We start from the raw sequence: 20,969 nt of genomic DNA, 5'->3' as shown, positions 1-20,969 counted from the left end.
TCTGGTGAAAAGATAAAAGGTGTTCACTTTTTTCATGTAGTCTCAGATGTAACCAATAATTGTTCTATGGATATAGATGAATTATGCAAGAGAGAAAATGTTTTTAATAGTTCCTGAATAAATAGCTGTACAATAAAGTATGTATATGGGAAATTTTATGGGGTTGCAGGAACAACTTTGTAGTAAAGCTACCGATGTTCATTGCGTCAGCTTGTGAGAAATAACTACTTTTCTGTTGAATAAATAGAGCAACAAGCATAGTTGTTCTCAAGCTGGTCTTGAGACTTGAGAACCTGAGAACTGAGGAGGACCACAGGTCTTACTTTGTTTTCTTTTTGAGCTTTTAGGGAAATATCACTATTTAAAGCCGTAGGCAGATGTCCTCTTTCAGGTCCTCATCACAGAGGTTACTACAGGCTGCTAATAGTTACTGCCTGAATTTGTTTTGCAGTGAAATAATTTCTGCATGTGCTTCCTGATATACTCCAGACAAAATCAGCTAATTTAGCTCAGATCAGCAATTTAAACAGCTTGAGCTGTCTTAGCTCTTCTTGGTTCAAGCATATTAGCTCTTTTGAACCTTTTCTACCAGCAATGTGGTGACATTAGTAATTTATAGCAAGGAGCTATTATTGAGCATGGCTGAGATGGAAGAGGACATTTCTCCATGGTCCATGTTTGAGGACCAGGTAATTTGATACAGGTTTTGAAGGGACAGATGTGCATAAAAATGTTTATCACACATGATAGAGATCTATGAAAGTATGACTAGCATGGAAAAAAACTAATTATATATATGAATTTTTATATATAAAAATTACAAAAGTGGTACTGAATTAAAATTAATGAACCAATATTGCAAAATACAAAAATACAAATGAAAGTATAATAAATGTATGTTTGTGAAAACCTGTTTAGCAATGACTGACATTGCTTACTCTTGAGAGATGTGCTGTGCTGTGCTGCCTCTTTTTTGACGCTTTTTCGTGTTGTTTTATAAACTTCTCATATTCAGAAGCAAGAATTAAAGAAACTGAGCTGTAGTAAAACTTCCTGTGACCTGAGCACCATATCATAGCAAACTTTCCATAACATGGAAGGTTGCTAAATAGATTCTGAAAAAAACAAACAATAAAAAGGCAGTGCTGATTTGCCTGGGCACAGCATCACTTGCTTTATCAAACTACGCACATAAATCTAGTTAATTTAGAATTAGCTAAAAAGTTATGAAGAAACAACCAGTGCTTTTGAAACTCATTCTAACTGATGACTAAGCAAGCTTTGCCAAGCAGAATAAAACCATTTTATCAGAAGTTTTGAACTTGTCAGATCTCAAAGGAAATGTAGAGTCATGTTGTGTCACACCAACACAGTGCGTTCAGGAACATGCAGTGGGAAAAGGTGCTCCTAAATCAGGTGTTAGTGTCCTTTCCTCTAAATCAACACTAAGCTACAGTAGTTAGTAGGCAGTCACATGGCTGGCAGCTTAAAATATTATTTATTTGTCAAGATAGGAAGCTGGTGTTTATAGGCATGGCTGGCTTGCCTGGGAAAATGTTCCTGGCTAAACTGCTCTTGTAGTTTTGTCAAGGAAATCAGGAATAAACCTTTTAACACCATGTAGCGTTAAGAAGCAGGCATTCTCTTTATTACAGCGCCGGATGCACAGGGGATCGCTCCACCTATTGTGCATCCCATATAGTGTGTTAGTCAAAGCATGTATCAGCTGGTTACATACATATGCATCAAATTTCCCAGAAGGGTTATGCATATTCATTCTAATTCCTGGAACTAATGGTCGTATTTACATAGTTATTACGCATGTGGCCTGTGTCTCTGAGGGGCTTTCATGGGGGTCTTTGGTGGTCCCTGGTGGTCCATAGTGGTCATGATCCCCCATAGTTATGCTGTATGATGCCGTTTCTGGGCAAGCGTGGCTGATGCACACACAGGTGGCTCCAAGGAGAAGATACTGTTCTGGTTCTTACAGGATTTATCTCTTCTCTTGGCATCAGAGTTGTGAATCACGTCATTCTTCGCGGTCTTGTTTATCTTTAGCCCTTCTTTGTAATTAATGAAGATTTGACAGAGACCTTGGATTCTCTAAGAGTAAGCACAAGCAAGAGTCTTTCTGCATACCATTCCCGCCAGAACTTTAAGCATTATCAGTGCCAGAAGCAGACACTGTCTGCAAAACATGCAGTTAGCTTCAGAAAGTGCAGTTATTTTAGCTGAAAGGAAAATCACTGAAAGGAAAATTGGTTCTGTTTAAAGGTTACACAGAGCAGGCCTTTTAGGGCCTACTCTGAGGCCTACTTTCACTAAACCGTCTGGTATCAGCTTCAGGTAGGTCCTATAATCTATATAGCTTTTTGTTACCAGTTGTGCAGTGCACTGTACCAAGCTGTAAATACCGTGCCACTACTCTTGTGTGTCAGTGTTGAGCAAAATGAGTGTAATGTAAGTGGATATAATTTAGATATGGTTTGTTAATCTACACTTACACTTTAGCAGAGGAGATTTCCGTTGATTAAACCCTCCCTGCTGGCAGAAAACCCACAGATTACTTTTACGAGATCTCCCAGGCCTGGATAACTGATTACCCTCTTACTGCAATGTCTGTATATTCCTGCTGCTTTCATATTGATACCTTGAGTTGCAGAGATTTAATGGTTTCGCATGTAGCTCTGTGGATTTCTACTTGGTTTTGTATCCTAGAACAGACAGTGCAGTTCTTGTGTAGGATATTGGGACAGAGCTATAGGGTCCAGCTACAGGTTTTTGCACAAAGAGGAAAGAAGTTATCCGTAGTGAAAAATACAGTTATTTGTGTTTCTTTAGGTATGATTTAGTATTTCCTTTGAAAGCTATGTAGATGAGAAAGTCTTACAAAAGTGATGTTTTGAAATTGGGACAGCTCTAGCTCACCTGGTAAAGACGATAACCTTAAAAGATGATTAGCAAACCTCAGGAAAAAAAAAGGGAGGGGGGGGAAGAGAACCTGTTGATATGTTGAAATCATCTCTTTGCATAGATGAGTGTCCTAGGATTAAGGACAATGTGCTTTTAATGATGATTTGAGTCACAAAGTACAGGTCTTTCTTCCACAGTGCTCTTTCTTGCTGTTAGGAAATCAAACATTTTGAGAAAGAAGTTACTGTGCCAAGTTCCTTTTGCAGCACTGATGAGGAATAATTATTGAGCTTGTTAAGGCTCCTTCATTCTCAGGGTAAATTTGCACATGAGCCCCAGGTAGCACTGTGAAACCTGTAGCAATTGCCTCTGCTCAGATCCCAGACCGACTGCCAAATGTAGGTGATTATCTTCAGAAGTTCAGAAATCTTAGCTTTTTTTTTCACTAGAAAATAATCATTTTCGAAACCCAAAAACTTCTGTGGAATTGTACCACTATGACTGAAGTGTACTCTGGAAAAAAATTCTGAGCTCCCTTAGAGAGTGTTAAGAGACTAGCAATACAAGGGCATTCCCAGGCCGAAGTATCTCCCCATCCTCATGATAATAAGGAAGGGAGGGAATCTCAAACAATGCAGTTGTGATGTGCATCTCAGCATCTTCTCTTGCAGCTGCTCCACTTTGTATAAATAAGTAAAGAGCTGAACCACAGAGATACTGATTATTTGCAGGGCTAGGAGGGGAGAAGCTTCCTTTTTGTTATTTATCCATACCAGAAGAACTTGAGCAGAAAAAAAGCAACAGATCCACCTCAAAAATAGTCAACAACCCTGCATTTAGGATACTCACACAGGATGTGGGAAACTAGTACAAAATTTTGAACCCTCTCTGTTCCAGGACAGTTGCATAATAATCAGGCTATTTTAAGGAATGATATTCTTTTATTGCATTTCAGGGGAAAAAAAAAAATGAACCAGTTTGGTGTTACCCTTCTGTAGAGTATGATATGTATATGTTTTGGTTTTTTTTTTTAAATCTCAAAAATTTTCTGAGATGAAAAAAGTTTCCCTCCAGTTCTAGTTTTGACCTATATCCATGGGAGGAGACAAGAGTATGTTGGGCGATGTTTCTCAAAAAAAAGCTCCAGAATTAAGTGGATTAATCATTACTGTAATGTATCTCACCTGAACCTTTTTGCTCTTGCCCTACTTTTGATCTGTTTCATCTACCTAAAAATAAGGAGCAGGCCGTCAGTTAATGTGAAAGAGTGTGGCACCACGTAAATCAGTGCTGAGCGTTTGGCGCAGGGCTTCTAAAAGAAAATATGAGGGAAAAAAAATCCTTCTTTGGGTTTTAGGGAAATGAACTGTTAATGAATATTGTGAAAGAGATGAAATTTGCTGTAATGGAAAGACTGACACAGAGTTTGTAGAGTTTTCAACTCGACGCATGGAGGAGCAGGTTGAGCTGTCTTGTGGTTTTGCTGGATGACGTTTGTTGCCTACCTGTCATCCAAAACAAACCATCTCCCAGCCTGGCCTTTTCACAGCCACAGAAACAGTGACTGGTACTTACAATGTCAGCTCGAGAGTTAGTAGCCTCCAGGATAATTTCCTGAGGCATTATGACACAGAAGTGTAGCAGAAATAATGATTGACTCATTGTCCAGTGTAAAGAAATTGTATGACTAACACAGTTCATTCAGTTTAAAGTGTGGGTTTCTTATCTATGACATAAATCTAATAGCAGTGAGGCATATCTGACTTCCAAAGGAGTGTTTGTGTTCCTCCGCAAAAGCCAAAAATCAAACCAGTGGAAACGGTATTATGTTAAAACCAGCATAAGTAGGCAGTGAGGTTGTGCTTAAAAAACTGGGGGAGAAGATCCACAGTTCTGATGTATTTGCACCATCTGTTATTTAATGAGATCTAATCCTGAATGGGGCTCTTGGGCACTACTATAATAATATTTTGAATATATTAATAAACAATGACACTAAAAAGAGATAAAAATATTTATGATAACAGTAAAGGTTCTGTTAGAATTCTCTTACTAAAACCAAGCTAAGTTTATCCACCCCCTTAGTCTTATAATTTGTAGGCAAAGAGATAATTCACTTCTTCAGCAGTGTCAGAGATAAGTGTGGAATTTTACAGGGGATGCAGTAGATGATCTGTAGATTTTATAGAGTGAGGGTCTGATTTCAGCACATACTCACTGGGAATAATCTATCAAGAATATCCGTTCAGACACAAACTTCACATTTTTCCATTACCTTTAGTAGGGCACAAGAGTCCAGTGGTATGGAGTGTGCTGCTAGCCCAAAGGCTGATTCAGACATCACTTGACCTGAGAAGGAAGCATTGAAACCTAAATGAATATTGAAGCTAAAAGTGATCTTTATTGGTTGCCTGTGTTCTTAGTTTAGGGAAGAGTGCAAAAGTGTAGTCCATTTGTGCCCTGTAAATATACCCCAGCTAACTGGGTGTGAAGGGAAGAGCAGTTTCATAAAAGGGAAGGAGGAAAGTTCATTCCTGCGACTGCCCTTTCTGCTGCTTTTAGGAATGAAGATTAATGAAGTTGTGAGTTCTTGTATTTCTCCTTTTGCTTTGTTGGAAGGAGAGCAGGCTTTCTGCTACCCAACTGGGGCAAGGCTGAGAGGTTTCCTCTCTCCTGAAATCTTCAGGGCCCTGAGATAAAGCCTGTCTCCAGCTGCTCTCTCTTCCCATCAGTTCATTTAGTTTGTCTTATCAATATCATGCTAATATGGTTCAAATTAGAATTACCACCAGAACCAGTTGGGACATTTTTAGAGTGCTTTCCTTAGGGAACAAGTGTGTATTACTAACAGCCAACTATTAACTTTTGAAATCGTTGACCACTGTTAGCTAAATCTGATAGTGAGGTCGTGATTTATGGAATTTATTAAATATAAACTATGTAAAAATGGGTAACTTTATAGAGGAGCCTATTAACACTGTCTTTTAAGAAAATAAAACCTGCAGTTTGAGCACATTTCTTGTTAGACACCAGAGGATTTCGATGGAGAAGAGCCAATATGAATGCGTCAGCTCTTGGAGAGCTTTCATTCGGCTTTCCCATTTTATCAGACACCAGGAATTCTATTGAGATTTCTTTGGCAAAGACCAGCTGAAGCTTTTCCTAAACTTTGGTGTTTATAATTTTTTAATATAGCGTGAGCTCAGTCTGCACCGTTTGGTGCCATGAAGTTCAGAAGTCAAATGAACCAGAAGACACAAATGCTTAGGGAAACAGACCTTGTTAGTTCTGGTATTTACAGGTATCTTTATTTTTGTTCTATTCTGCAGTGACTTCTGAATATGCATTTGTAAAGTTTTTGCGGAACTCTCAAAACCAAACAGGGATCCTGAAATTCTTTCCCAGATGGGACTCCCAGTTTTCACATTTCAGCTTGATCTAAACAAGTTCCAGTTGGTAATAAAGATTTTGTGAGAGAACAGAGTTTCTGGGTCTTGGAGCTATTGACATCTCAGATGAAACCAGCAGTAATCTGCTTATAAATGAAGTTGATGGTTTCTAATGGGCTTGTATTGTTTTTTGACAAAAGCTTGACCTATTCCTTTGTGTTCTTATCATATGTTCTAAGAAAGTAGGAAAACAAAATTGTTAGTAGATCTTTTTAACAGTAAAGTTTTACACATATAAATTCAGTGATTTGAATTTCTTGTTTTCATCGTAATACCCAGAATAATACATATGAGTTGAGCTCTTCAGCAAAATCCTGATGAGGACAATGTAATATCCTTTGATCCCTTCTACTAGGGTCAGAGACTATTACAGAACAGAAAACATGACAGCGTAGCTATTTGAAGCACTCACTTTTTGCCAAAATGGCTTTTTTTTTTTTTTTTCCAACTGCTAATTTAATTACAGAATCGCAGAATGGTTGAGGCTGGAAGGGACGTCTGGAAGTCGTCTGGTCCAACCCCCCCGCTCAAGCAGGGACACCTAGAGCCAGTTGCCCAGGACCATGTCCAGAGGGCTTTTGGAGATCTCCAAGCATGGAGACTCCACAACCCCTCAGGACAACCTGTGCCAGTGCTTGGTCACCTTCACAGTAAAAAAGTGTTTTCTGATGTTCAGAGGGAACCTCTTGTGTTTCAGTTTGTGCCCAATGCCTCTAATTTTGTTCTACTTTGAAAATTTCTTACTTCTCTCGTTGTGCTGAATCAACAGCAGTATGCTCCTCAGAAACAAACCGTTTTACAGCTAGAGGGGGAACTGATCTTGAGGATACATCCTCTCACCTAGAAAGAATATTTTTTGTATGATACAAGAAATAGGATAAGAAAGCAGCTTAAGCAATGAATCCATTGTTGAACTTCTTGCTCACAAGCCTCAGAGTACAGAATCAACACAATTACAACTGTAGGGAAAAAGAAGAGATTTAAAAAAGAAACAGACCTTTTCTCAAAATGCAGTTTGTTCCTGAAAGAAAGCAATAAAAATGCATGCAACGGACATTTTGCTACTTGAAAATCAAGAGCTTTCCTCTTTTTCTTTATTTTGAGCAAGGTTGATTGCTTGATGGAAGGGCTTACTTCTTTTCACCAGGGAGTGAGTGACAGTGGTCCTTCTGACAGATTTTACAGGCAGTGGAGTAACGAATGTATTAGTCCTTTGCCAAAGTGGGGAGAGGGGAAGGGAGCACTGGATAGGGATGTGTGGTAACATAAGAACATTCATTTGGCCTTATTGGATATTTGATAAGAGAAAAGAGTGGATTTAAACGTTTACACTACAAACATTTTGATGTGCTCTGTCATTAAAGCACTAAGTTACTTAAATATGCTGTATGTACTGACTGTGTGTTTTCCTGCTTGGCTTCAATGAAAGATACTTTTCTGATAGCCTGGCATCGCAAGACTGTTTCTTAGGATGAATTTGCAAATACTTAATACAGAAATACTTCTAGACTGTAGAACAAATTATATCAGCATGAGTAACTTCGTTCCAAAGCTTTTTCCAAGAAGTAGACCAAATGTTTAACAGAAAAAAACAGAGGAAGCCAGCACAAGTAACATCCTCAACCCCATGCAGTGAAACTGAACTACATAGTGAGAGCCTAATGATAAGTTCTATATTTATAAGAGTCAAAAGTGCCTTATTTACTCTGAACTAACTGTAATAGGCTTGTTCCAAGAGCCCAATAACTTCTTCATAGATACCTGCAGCCTTTCTGTTTTGTAAGAACATAAACACATGTTGTTCATACCTTTGCCTCTGAAATACAGTCTTAGGGTATAGAGTTATATAGCATATGTGGATTCCTCCAAGACCATGAAAAAATACAAAATGTTGGGGGAAAAAACCCACCTTTTTTCCTGGATCCTCATTTAATGTGGTTGTAGGGCCAGAAACAAAAAGGAAAGAGGGCATCAGTTTTTACATCATCATCATCTTCTATTCTGTCGATCTTTCTGAACTCAACAATAAATAGTTTTATGTTTTATATTCATTTATATATTATATATATTATTAGTGCAAACACACTTGAGCGCTAGTAGAAAAGTCGGCTATTGCTTTTTGTTCTCTGGGAATAGTAGGACGCTGTATATGAAAATCATGATGAACCATCAAGCGAAGTGGACACTGTTCCTAATTATTGCCATATAGTAATTTTCCCGTTTGAAAATTTTGTACAGAAGCTGTTCCTGAATAATGGTGTGAATACAAGTACAGCTATCTCTGGTGTTGTGTTAGGAGCTGTGCTAATAATCAAGTCTTTCATAAAAACAGACAGTAGAACAACCTTTCTAAAAAGATAGGTGTGCAATGCCAAATGATTATGGCTGAGCTTTTTCCTTCTGCTAGCCTTTCATTTGTTTTTTCTACATACCGTACTGAAAGCTACACGTGGTGGAATTGTTTGTAGTAATCTGAACTGTAAAGAGAACATTTGCTGTCACTTCCTTTTTTCTAAAAGCATATATGAAATAACACGCAAATTGTTAAATCAGCTGGTGTGAAACTGTATTTCTCTCCCTCTTGTTAAAGCCTAATGAGATACAAAAAGAACCTTTGAAATTTCAAAACCACGGTCTTTTACAGAAGTTAATCTGTTTTAGGACTTCATCATCGGGGAGGGGGGGAGCTTGATCATGTGCCTATACCAAAAAAACTGATTAGTACATCAGTCCTGGCTGGAAAGAATTACAGGGTGCTACCTTAGAGGTAACACAGAGGTCAGAAACAGTGTTATGAGGCTGTCAAAGCTGTGTGGCTGATAATTATTTTTTTTATTCCTAGCTTAGTGGTGATGGGGTGTTATGCTTGAAAAGCTGTTAACCTCCACAAGACTTTCCACCACATTGTATAACAACAAAAGCGTGGGCCAAATTTAGAGCTTCAGTAATGTTCAGAAAAAAGCTTTCCTATGGTCTTCTGCCCTTCAGAACTGCGGGAACAAAGCGGGCATGCTTGTTTGATGGGTACTCTGTCACCAGTTAGAAACTCTTTTATTTCCATTTAAGCTATCGGGACTGGCCTGACAGCTCTGCAATCTGAGAACTGGCAGGAGGTGCTGAGTCTGGCAAGTCTTTAGCCTAGCATTGGCCATCAGAATTTTACTTAGTCTGAGTGGTCAGTCGGGTCCCCATGGCAGCCACAGGCTCTCGAAGTATGGGGAGTCAGAAATGACAGATCGTGAGAAACACCCTAAGGGTGATGAGACTTACTTGTGAGTGATGGATTCTGGTTTCTAATTACTTTGAGATATACTGGGAAGGTGGATGGTGGATAAAGATTTCTGAATGTAAGGTGCTGTTGGTAGTATGTATTATTGCTACATGGATAACAAGAAAAATAAGTTTTAAAATAAATAACAAACTGAGTATTTTATTACTTTTGCCTAAATATGGTATCCCTCAAGTTTATTTTGTTGTTTTCGTACTTCTCAGAAAAAACTTACCCTCTGAGTCTCTGAAGTATTAGAAGGGATGATGTTCATTTGTGAAGAAAAACACAAGTTTCCCAATATCTGATTTTCAAGAACTGCTGAAGGGCAGGCTGCCGGCTAGCAACAAAGTAATGTCAGACAGATCCGTTTTACCTCACTTTATTATGCAGTTTATCCTCAATGAAATCATTGTATAAGGTCATCAGATAACTATGCATATATTAGCTTCATCAAAAGCATTTAACTCAGTACACTTACAAATATGTTATAAACAAAGTTTCTTCTATTTCCAGTACTGATCTTGATGAAATCTATACTGTGAGGTCAGTAAACCAGTCATGTTCAAGAACTAGCGAGCTGTGATGTCTGCTGCGTTGCAGAACATCACAGATTCTTTTGATGGATGACAGGCTGGAAAATCCTGACTTTATTTGCCAGGGGAATTCTTTTGGATCAGATAGCATTTATAGTAAGTATGACACATCCAAAAGACAGTGTTTACAATTCAATGGGGATGTTTTTTGTTGAGTATGGGTTAGTTTTGTGTTTACTGAAGTGGCAGGTTAATCATGATACAGGCAGGCACTGCAAAATTTTCTTTAAATGGTTCTGCTAATTAATCTCAATCCAAACTTCTTCTTGCATTGCCTTTTTCCAGAGGTGAATGGACATTATTCAAATTTTTGCAGTAGCCACAAGTATGCAAAGTTTAACAGCTGTGAAGGAACCCGAAGTTTTTGAACATGTGCTCTGAAATGGAAGAAGATACAAATCTTGTATCCTAGATGTTGAGCAGTAACGCACTGAGCTGTTTGGCAGTAGTCCATGTTGGGGTGTTTTATTTAAAAAGGAGTTTTAGTTAATTTGTTTGCCTGATTTTTTGCTTGTCTGACATTTTGAAAATAAGGCTAATTTGATGGGAAACAAGTTAAGATGTTTTAGATGGCAATAACAAGCCTACTGAACAAACATTTCTCTACCTTGGAGTGACGTTTGCACGTAGCTGATCCAGAAGCATGCATGCCAGGAGTTTCAAAACTTGACGTTTCAGATGCTCAGCTTGCAAGACAGCGTGCCCGGGCTAAAGCTCACTCAGCTGCGAGTTCCGTGTGGAGAAGCGTTTTCCCCTTCTGATCTACATCAGAAAAAAAAAAATAGCCAGCCTTTGTAGGTGAGGCTCGCACCCTGGACATGGGATCATTTTTTGAAAATACTTGCATACCAACAGATCTTCTCCTGCTGGGAGAGATATTGAAGAAGGGAATGTCTTCCTCTCTGTAAGTGAAACTTCTGCAAGTTTTTAAGACGGTTGGCTCCAATGTGACATGTAGCAGTTTTGGTTAAACCATGCCTTTCCATACCGTTATTGGGTCCATTTCCCATATTGTTTCGCTGGGTCCAGTAACAGCTAGTGCTTCGGCGGGTCACCGTTATCCCGATCACTTACACGTGTTTTTACATCTTCCCCACACTTCATATTAGCCAATTAACTCTCATGGTACCCCTTTGGGTAGGTAAGGAAATACAGGGATGGCGGCTCAATGCGGCCGGTGGGTGCCCGCGGCGGGGCTGGCTCCGTGCCGGGTTTTGCGGGGTTCCCCGCCGCGCGGCGGCTCCCGGCGGCGGGTGTGTGTGTGAAACCGCCGGGGGGGCGGCGGGTCGCCGCCAGCAGCCCTCTCGCCGGCGGAGCTGCGAAAACAGGAAGCGCGGTGCCCGCAGCTGGCGGCCGCGCTGATTCATCCTCGCCTGCGCCGCCCCGCCGAGGGCAGGCCCGGCCTCCCGCCGCCGCGGGGCCGCTGCGCGCCCGCGGAGCTCGGCGCGGCCCGCGAAGGGGGCGGCGCTGTGGCCGGGGCGGGCGGCGAGCCCGGCTGGCGGAAAGTTTCTGCCGGCGTCGCCGGTCGCTGCCCCGGTGGCTCCGAAGAGGAGCGCGGCCCGGCGGAGGGGAAGAGCCGCGCCGCCCGCTGCCCGGGCTGGCAATATGAGGGAGCAGCACTCATGTGTGGGCACCGGGCAGCGGAGGATGGACCCGCTGGAACTCGCCGTTAGCCCTGTGAAACGCTTGCGAACTGAGTACGCCTTTCCCTGTCTCTTCGCAGAGGAGGCCTACCAAAAGCTGGCCAGCGAGACCCTGGAGGAGCTGGACTGGTGCCTGGACCAGCTGGAGACCCTGCAGACCAGGCACTCCGTCAGCGAAATGGCCTCGAACAAGGTAGGAGCCCGCGGCCCCGGCCCCGCCGCCCCGGCTCTTCCAATCGCCCCAGGGCGGGCGCGGGGGTCAGCGGGCAGCCCGGGGGGAGGTCGGGCTTGCGGCGCGGCTGATCTCCCCCGGGCGGGCAGCCCCGGCTCGGCAGGAGGGGGCCGCCGCCTGAAGCGGCCCCGGGCTGAGGAACTTGCTGCGGGATGTAACAGGCTTCTTGCGCGCGCTCGGATGCAGGAAAGGCTTTTGTTGTGGTTTGTGCACGGTTTTCTTAAATTTCTGGACAAATTGTGAAAGGGGCGCAGGTCTTGGAGAGCTACACTGTTTTATTGTGTGTCTCAATTTAAAAATAAAAGGAGATTGTTTTTGGCTGCTCTTTCTTTTCACAGCCTCCCATTCTGAACTAGGAATCTTTCCTAGAAAATGGTGTAGAAAGTAGCATGAAAAGGTGATAAAGGTAGTTCTCGATCCCAGGGCAGCTGCAGACTGAATTTTATTTGTAAACAGTAAAGCTAGCAGCTCGCATAAATACGGCTTGTTATGAAAGAACATTCTCAGAACAGAGGTGCCATCACAATAGTAACGATAGACGCCTAGACATAGAGGTGTGTTTCTGAGATTGAAGTGCGCCCTTCCTGCCCTTACTGAAAGTTGAGGATGCGTGTTAGCCGGGGCCTGTATGCTGGTATCTGAGCTCTGTGTGTGTATTGCAGTTTGAAGTAGAGTTTCCACATGGTCCATTCGTAGGTACGCTTTCTTTCGTGATTTTGCTTTGTAGCTACATTTCAGAGTTAACTTTTAAAGCTGAATTAATAAGCCTGCTGTCTCGCTTCAGAATTTATTTTTATATTTGTCATCAACTGATATTCTTGAGTATTTGGGGAGCTACATGTACAATGATATAGAAAAAGAAAGTTTTAATTAATAGGCTGCTTTTGCCTCTCACATCTTCAAAAGCAGCATGTGATCTATATTTTAGCATCTTTTAACTATTTTAGTTGCAATTAGAATTTTTTTAAAGTCAGAAAATAATAAATGTTTTTGGCTTGGCTTCTGCCCTTTTAAAATTCTGCTATCCTGCTTTGACTACCCTCACCAAATATCTGCTGTTTCTTATTGACTTGTTTTTAAGTCTGTGTTCAACTCAGTCTGCGTGTGAGGTGTTTGCACTCTTGTGCAGTTTAGTCCCATAATATAATATCTCTTGTGCTTTTCTTGTATTTGGAGACTCTTAGCAGCAATTAAATCTCAGCTTTAAGAGTTACCTGCCTGGCGTTGCCCTATTCTCAGAACGGCGTTTTCAGTTTTTATTGCCAGTTGAAAGATCTCATTATTCAGGGCATATTGCACATGTACCAGAAAGTTATAAAATCAAGAGTTTGAGTCTTGTTGTAGCACTGTTTGAATCTAGTGACATGGTTTCCAAAAGGAGTTAAGATCAGACCAACATGTAGGACCTGAACTTTCCTTGCTAAGAAGTCTGAACACCTGTCGGTTCCCTGATTTGTGATGTCTGTATAGCCACTTTTCACAAGATTGTGGACTTTCTTAAAGTATTTATTTATTACCTCTCTAAAACAAATAGGATATACAGTGTATTTTATGAATAATGAGGGCAGGCTGTTTTTAGAATAAGATAAAACTAATTGCGAATCAGCGCGCTTAAGTTTTGCCAAGTATATTTTTACCTAAAGAGGATCCGTTTTTAAAATAAAACGTGACAACTACTTTGCACCTTTAAGTAAATACAAAGCTGCTACCTCTGATACTATGTTTTGTTTGTATTTGTTTGAGGTAGTTAAATAATTGTTTGCCATAGATTACAGGATAAACATTCTTCACATGTGTCTATTCAAATGAAAAGGAAAATGTGATTCAGAAAAAGTTTTTCATCTTGTTTTCAACATAAGATCATGCAGACCAATGGGGTAAGCCTAGTTGTCATAGTTTATCTGAAGGTCAGTAAGAATGGTGCCAAGCTTTACAATCAAAACTGGAATTCTGTATTGCAGTAACGTATTGCCTCAGTCTGCTTGATCTATGAAATATGGATGTACATGTCTAAAGCACTTTATTGATACTTACTGTTTCACGTTGCAGTATTTGAGAAGAGCCTGGTATTACTATCTTGGGAAGGAATAGCTGCTGTTTGGTTTTGCAGGTCATACTCAGTTTTTACAGTAAACTTTTTCTCCTTTTTTTGGGAAATCTGCCCCCATTTTATAGAAATCTGTGACATCTTTCAGTGTTTGTTTTGGGGTTTAGGTTTTTTTTTTAAAGAAATTAAAAGAAAAAAAGTAAATCATTGCCATTAAGTGTAATGTGAACAATCTTGAGTATAAACCAGCAAGCCCATATAATAAAGTGAAAAAAATTTAGTGGAGGAGGATTTTAATTTTAGGTATGTTAACAGGTTGTTCTAAAGAATCGTTTTATTCCTGATTATAAAAAGTATCTGGCATTTATACAGCACCTCCTATTGTAATAACTGCAAACTGCAACATGTCTATGAGGCATATAGGTAAATTTTACTATTTTAGTTTATAGAGAAGCTGAAGTAGAGAAACTTTGCTCAAGGCAGAGGACATAGATTTCAGTACAGCAGTGAATATTCAAGAGTAACCAATTCTCTGTCCTAAGAGAGGTAAGTCCTGTAAAATCGGGTGAGATAAATCAGGAAAAGGATCGTTGTTGGTACAGGGCATGGTTTCTCACCATGTTTCCCTCTTTCCCTTTCTCTGGGTTTCTTTAAGAATCATCCTGCAAGGTTGATTGGGTTTTTTCCCAGACTCTCCGATACTTCCCTTATGTATTTCCCCCTTTTTTATATATAAGAGCACTTTTGTCAGTGTTAGTTTTCCTTATCTATGTGAACATATGCAAGACATAAAGGGTGGCATATGAATTGAGCTCTGCACCAGGTAAGAGATTTTGCTCATCGTACAAAGACTGCCATAGTAGAGGAAAAAAGTCCAGGGAGGAAACAGTATTGTGTGTCTTGAATGCCTGAAGTAGGCCAGGGAGCGAGTCTTACCTCCAATCCCTCTCTGTGCAGTGAGTTGGCAGACTGAACGGTCAGTTGCGTCTGTGTGGAATCCCCTTACAGTCACTAATGCCTGCGTAGGACTTGCGTTAGCATATCCCAATCCAAGGGTGTTTATTTTGTTTAGATGCCCCTCATGCTCAATTAGCAGTAGTTTATGACGTGCCAGTTCACAGCTTTGGATGACTGGAAGTGGGATGATGCAGATACATGAAAAGATCCTTCTGCCTGCTTAAAACTGCTTGAAGGAGGAGGCACAGGGTGCTCTCCACAATCTCCCGATGAGCCCTGGCGTGTTGTGGCAGTAAGTGTAACCCCCAAAACTTTGAAAAAGTGATCTAGGTCGGCTATGGAGGAAGCCAGCCACGATGCTTAGCTGCCGAAGTTGCACCAGGATGGCTGTAATATCTAGATGATGTTCCATTTCCCAGCCATCCCTGTGATAAGCAGATTTCCAAGTGCCTGGAAGCATTGCACATGAAGTAACTGGCGGATAGATCTGTGATGCGCCCATAGGCGTAGTTCGTAAATAAATCTGATTTCGAAAGGACATAGTATTTAAAAGTATTGCCAGTTGTAATTATGTTGTTATGAATATTACAGTACTTGGTGTTTTCTTAAGTTACCAGTGTTTGGAATTGGGTACTTAACAAGAGAATCTCAGCTTGTTTTTAAAAGCACAGGAAGTTTCCCGTCCTCATACTCGTGTAGAAACCCTGTAAAGTCTTGAAAGGCTCTGAAACTAGAAAATAAATAAGAAACACCTTAAATTTGAAAAATCAGCTAAAATGGCTTTCATTTTTTTGAGACCTATTTCTGATTTTCTATACCATGTACTGTTATTATTGGCTAAAGTCAGTGAACCGTGGCTCTATTTTTGTGTTTTTCTAAGTGATACTTACTTGAACAGAGAAATTCATTTTAGGAAATAGTTTACCAGTTTGGGTCACTAAAGATAGGATCCTAAGGCATAATTAGATGCCTATATTTAACTGTTCTGATTTCCAGAGATGCTAACCCATATCAGTTTCTGCTAAACTGAACTGTAATACCTGTCTTGAAAAGCATAGGTTTTTTGGTGGGTACTAGCTTGCTGATTGTGATTTCTAACTTTAGACACAGGTACACTCTGATACACTTTTACAAGCAAATGACCTTTTTAAAATTTCCAGGTTGCAGAGTGATGTTTCTTTATTTTTTGAATCATTTGCTCTTTTTATTTAAATGAATAACCCCCTCTTCTTTTTCTGCTGACCAAGATTAAAGCAAAAATTAACAGATTTTAAGTTCTATGGGAGAAGAACTATCCTCTTCCAGTGTGCAGTACCTAGTTTAAGTCCCTGATTCTGGATCTGAGAGTTATTCTGTGACAGACAAATAGATGAAGATTGCCAATAGTAAAGATGTGGCATCCACTTTCTGCTAAACAGCATTAATTGTAGATTAGTCAAATGTGGAGGAATATTTATAATGAAACTGATACGCAAAAGTGTATTTTCACTTCTGTAATCATGGTTTTGCAAACATCCCTAGTTGTTGCTTTTGTATGTCTGAGTATCTGAATTTAGACATGGAAAAAGTTTCAATTCATGTTGCTTCTGTTTCAGTTTTAAGTTTACTGTAGATTATAGTTTTTTTGCAGGATTTGCTGATAACTGGTAACGAACAAGAGTTTGGGAAAGGTCATTCACTGGGTATTTCTTTGCCATTATAAACTTATGTGAATGCCTTTTCTCCAGGAAGCTTTTTTAGGTATCAAAGCTAAGAATATTTAAATTTCATTTAGTTTGACTGTGGTAACTATGAAACTACTTTTGAAGTATAAACTGTCTTATAGGTCTCCAACTTGTATACCAGTATGTGTAACAGATTAAAGCAGAAGTCTATTTACAGACTGTTACTAGTGCTAGTTGCTATTGAAAAAACCTTTCTGAGATTTTTGAGTGCTTTGAAGATGCCCAAAGCATCAGTGTTACCAAACAACTTCTAAAGGCCATGCTAACGTAACAGTTGGTGCAAATGTTAGTGGGATTTTGATTTATGTTTATAGTTCTGTACTTGTCACCCATTATGTATGTTCAAACAATCTTAATGATATTTTATTTAAAAAAAAAATTACCTAGCTGTAAACATTTAATGTAAATTAAAATTATGCTTGAAGGAAACAAAGACAGCTTGAAATCAGTTCAGTTACTTCTCTCCTGAAGTTCCCTGCCAATTTGAGCTGGTTTGTAATCACAATTTCATGCTGCTTGAAAATATTTTTCCTTTCCTCCATTATAGCACTAAAGGGCTCACACAGGCAGTGGGGAGCTGACTAGCATAATACCTGGAGAAAGAGTGAGACTAAACTAGTTACTTTGTTCAAATAATGGACCGGATATAAATTCCCTAACACGCTTCAAACAGAAGAGTTGTTTTACCTCCGCTGGGTTTTCCCAGGGGCAGAGGAGAGCCCTGCTGCCCGCATTCCTGGTGGCCCTTACTGGGGCTAGAGGAGAAGGGCCAGGAAGCACCTCCTGCCTCTTGGCAGCTCTTCAGAGGCACCAGCCACTGGATGGAGAAGCAGCATCATGTTCCCGCAGGCTGACAGCAGCTCTGTGGGTTTCTCCATGCCCAGAATTTATGGAGCTGACTACAGGCTCTGGCTCCTGATTTAGTCCATTCATCTGTTTTATCTTTGTCTTATTCTGTGGAAAAGCTTAAGTGCTGTGGTGGTCGGTAATTTTGTAGGAGCCTAGATGGACTGAGTCTAGAACTAGTAAACATGGTTTGTGCCACTGGCTCAGTCTCTTATTAACAGACTAGTTTTTAGTGTTGTCTGTTTTGAATTCTTGCTGCCAACTTTGTGGACAGGTTTCTCACACAGTTAGGAGCTTGTTTTCAGAAATTACATTTCATATGTAGGACTATATTTTTTTTGCAATCCTTTTTCCAAACATGGAAGCTCAGCCAGAGTAAAATTTTGTCCTCTTCTGTCATAGCCACTGATTAGTGACCTATTTCTAGTTAAGGGACAGGATAATGTTGTCATATCCATTTAAGAGGATTTAAACATCAGTCATTCTCTTGAGTTTCAGCTATTGCACATGTAAAACATGTGCTGGAAACATAACAGTAGAAAAGAAATTTGTTGTTGTTATGACTAAATTTTTGCTGAGCAGGCAGCATCTCTGTTTTGCTTCTCAGAATTGAAGAGCTTGGGTATGCAGATGAAAAACTTGATGGGCTTTGTTGTGTGACAGTCCTCTTATACAATGTCTGGCAATGCTATAGCACTTGGCTGGCTGACATGATAGTTTAATTGGTTTTTAGATTCCCAGATCTTTCTAGGAAAATCCGAGGATTTGGTTAGCTCTGGAGGGTGCTACTTCTGATGAAGATTACAATTAAGTGGCAGCTGTTAGCAAGAAAAATCTTGAGTGCAGCATCAGGAAATTTTTTATTCGTTAAGGATTTCAGTTTGTTCAGTGACAGAGTAAAGGGATACCGATAAAGGGGTGAGCCTGAATTTGAATAAATACATATTTGTGTGCTTTCCCCAATTTTCTTGTACTTCGTAACAAGAGAAGAGTAAAAGAGGACTGAGGAGGTAAGGAAGGAGTACCTTCACAGACATACTCCTCCCTTCTCATGTGCTGAAGCCAGCCCAAGAGGATTTTAAGACCTCTGGGCTGGAGTGCAATTCCCTGTGCACAGCCTTGCTTGTTCCCATGTAAGACTACTCATGCTTCTGGAGAGCAGCAGACTTGCCCTTGGCTAACCACAGTGATGAGTGAGGGGGGGGGGGGGGGGGGGGGGGTGTATATATGTATATATGTAACAAGGAGATAGCACTTTACTGGCTGTATTGCACAAGGATGTGCTGCAGCGAGATAAGGGGTGAAACTTGCTCTTGTGCAGATGACTTGCACCAACCCCTCCTTATCATTTTTGAACACTTCCATGTTTTCAGAAACAAGTGGATGGAGTAGCAGTGCCAGTTCAGCTGAATCTCTTCTGTGCCAACATGGGCTGCTTCCATAGGAGCTGTTGGGTTGGTGCCAAATGAGAAAAATCATGAAATGCCCTGTTCTTCTGCAGGGGTAGTAAGTGGGGGCTTTGGTGGTGTGATAGAGCTGTAGGTCTGTTGCTGAGAGAGAAGCAAATGCGGTGGGTGAGACTCAAGGTGTCTGAGTAGTAAGCAGCCCCTTCTCTTGTGTGGGTACATGATGGCAAACATTCACCTCCCTGGGCTGTGATGAGCAGGCGTTTGTGATTTGGAAACATCTTAATTGGGTGGTGGGGTAAGCCCCTTCTGATGTTTGTCGGGGCTTGTCTCAAATAGAAATACACTGCACAGGCTATGCTGTTCTGCGCCAGCAGAAAGGAGTGTAGAGTTGACCCATAATGGTCAATACCAAGAATGCTGGCATTTCAAGGCTCCAAAACGTTAGGAATCCTTAATCTCGTGGATTCAGTCTGTACTTTAAATTTTAGGAAAAAATAATGGTTTTCTGCATCTCTCATTTGCTGCTTCTTAAAGTCCTGGATGTGAGTGCTGCCTAAGAGGAATGATGACTCTCTGGGGGTTGCCATGATTTAACACTTTTCAGCTTTTTAGCTGCTTCTAGGATTGCGTGGCTTTCCAGTCACTAATAACTTGATTTTTTTTTCCATAAATATAAGCAAATGCTCCATACCAGCACACAAACAGCCTTTTGTAGCCTCTTTAATCATAGGAAATACCACAGTATGAAAGATTCTTTCCTTTTAGTGTAATGGTACAGAATAATATAGACAAAATGTTATGGAGCAACTAACATGACTTGATGTGGGAAAGTAACATTACTTTCAACCATCATAATAGACGGTTTGAAAATTATGGTGTTTTTCCAGCAGTTGAATTATTTAAAATTAAAATGCAAACATCACTGTGCATTTTCATGACATTTACAAAAAATACTGATCTATTTTTCAAAGGTTTTACTTGGAAAAGTCTTCATGGACATGAGCACTTCATAACTTGCATAAAAGTAAAGGTGGAATTCATGGCTACTGAAAGGCATGATAAATATGTAAATACTTGTGTCTCCTTGTGACAGTATTTAGAGCCAAGAACTCCTGCATTATATTCATAGTAGTGTGCTGCTGTAATCAAGGTTAGACTGCAAGATACAAAGCATTTTGGAGAGCAGCAGCCATTCTTTTTTCTTTTTCTTTTTTTTTGCTTTTTAATACATTTTGTGTTTCCAGTAAGAGGCAGCTTCTGCTATTACATAAAGTTTTGGTACGATGAATTTGATGCTTGATGAAATGTCAGTTCAGCCTCTGCCTCATAAAAAAACTGCACTAAGAAACTGTTTTCCTGTCTCAGTTACGTTAGTAGGGGTTTTGGTATCATCTGCCAAAACTTCCCATGTTTAGGAGACTTACCATAGCACTAAGTGTATTATGGATGAATAGGTCCTGTTCTGATTTTTTTTTTTAAATAGAGCATATCTCCATAGAAATTGATCCCAGTTCTAGTTAACTTCCAGCCAGTCCCCCGTGTAGCTGCAAAACTGAACGCAGGCAAGCTAAGGCACGATGGAAAGTGATGCTACTCATCCTGCCTTGAAACCGTGGCCAGCACCTGCCTGTTGAGCTGGGGTTCACCTCTGAGCTGTTTAGCTGCAGCATCGCTGTGGCTGCCCTGTTGCTTGCCTGGTGGCGGAGCCGTGCTGCGATGGGGACTACTGCTTCATCGGAATCTCCAGCCAGGGGAGACACTGCTGTGCTCCGGCCAGTTCTGCCTGTCGTTGGATCTGCTTGCCTGCTACGGGTGCAGAAACGGAGCTGAACGGTCAGTAGTACCATCTGCCGTAAATCACAGGCAGCGGAGCAACACTGAGTGA

At 40.5% G+C, this 20,969-nt stretch overlaps 1 protein-coding gene across 4 annotated transcripts in view; it reads left to right on the top strand.

Annotated features, from left to right (window-relative positions):
• PDE4D (phosphodiesterase 4D) overlaps nucleotides 1-20,969 on the top strand; it is a 564,892-nt gene that overhangs the window by 495,889 nt on the left and 48,034 nt on the right. For all 4 annotated transcript variants that reach the window (XM_068422799.1, XM_068422800.1, XM_068422802.1 and 1 more), the window contains one exon: nucleotides 11,950-12,062. In XM_068422799.1, coding sequence (XP_068278900.1) covers nucleotides 11,950-12,062 — 113 coding nt within the window. The remainder of the gene's footprint in view (nucleotides 1-11,949; nucleotides 12,063-20,969) is intronic.

Source organism: Nyctibius grandis, chromosome Z (genome assembly GCF_013368605.1).
Source record: "Nyctibius grandis isolate bNycGra1 chromosome Z, bNycGra1.pri, whole genome shotgun sequence".
Classification (NCBI taxonomy): domain Eukaryota; kingdom Metazoa; phylum Chordata; class Aves; order Nyctibiiformes; family Nyctibiidae; genus Nyctibius; species Nyctibius grandis.
This window is presented reverse-complemented; position numbering and strand designations above follow the sequence as displayed.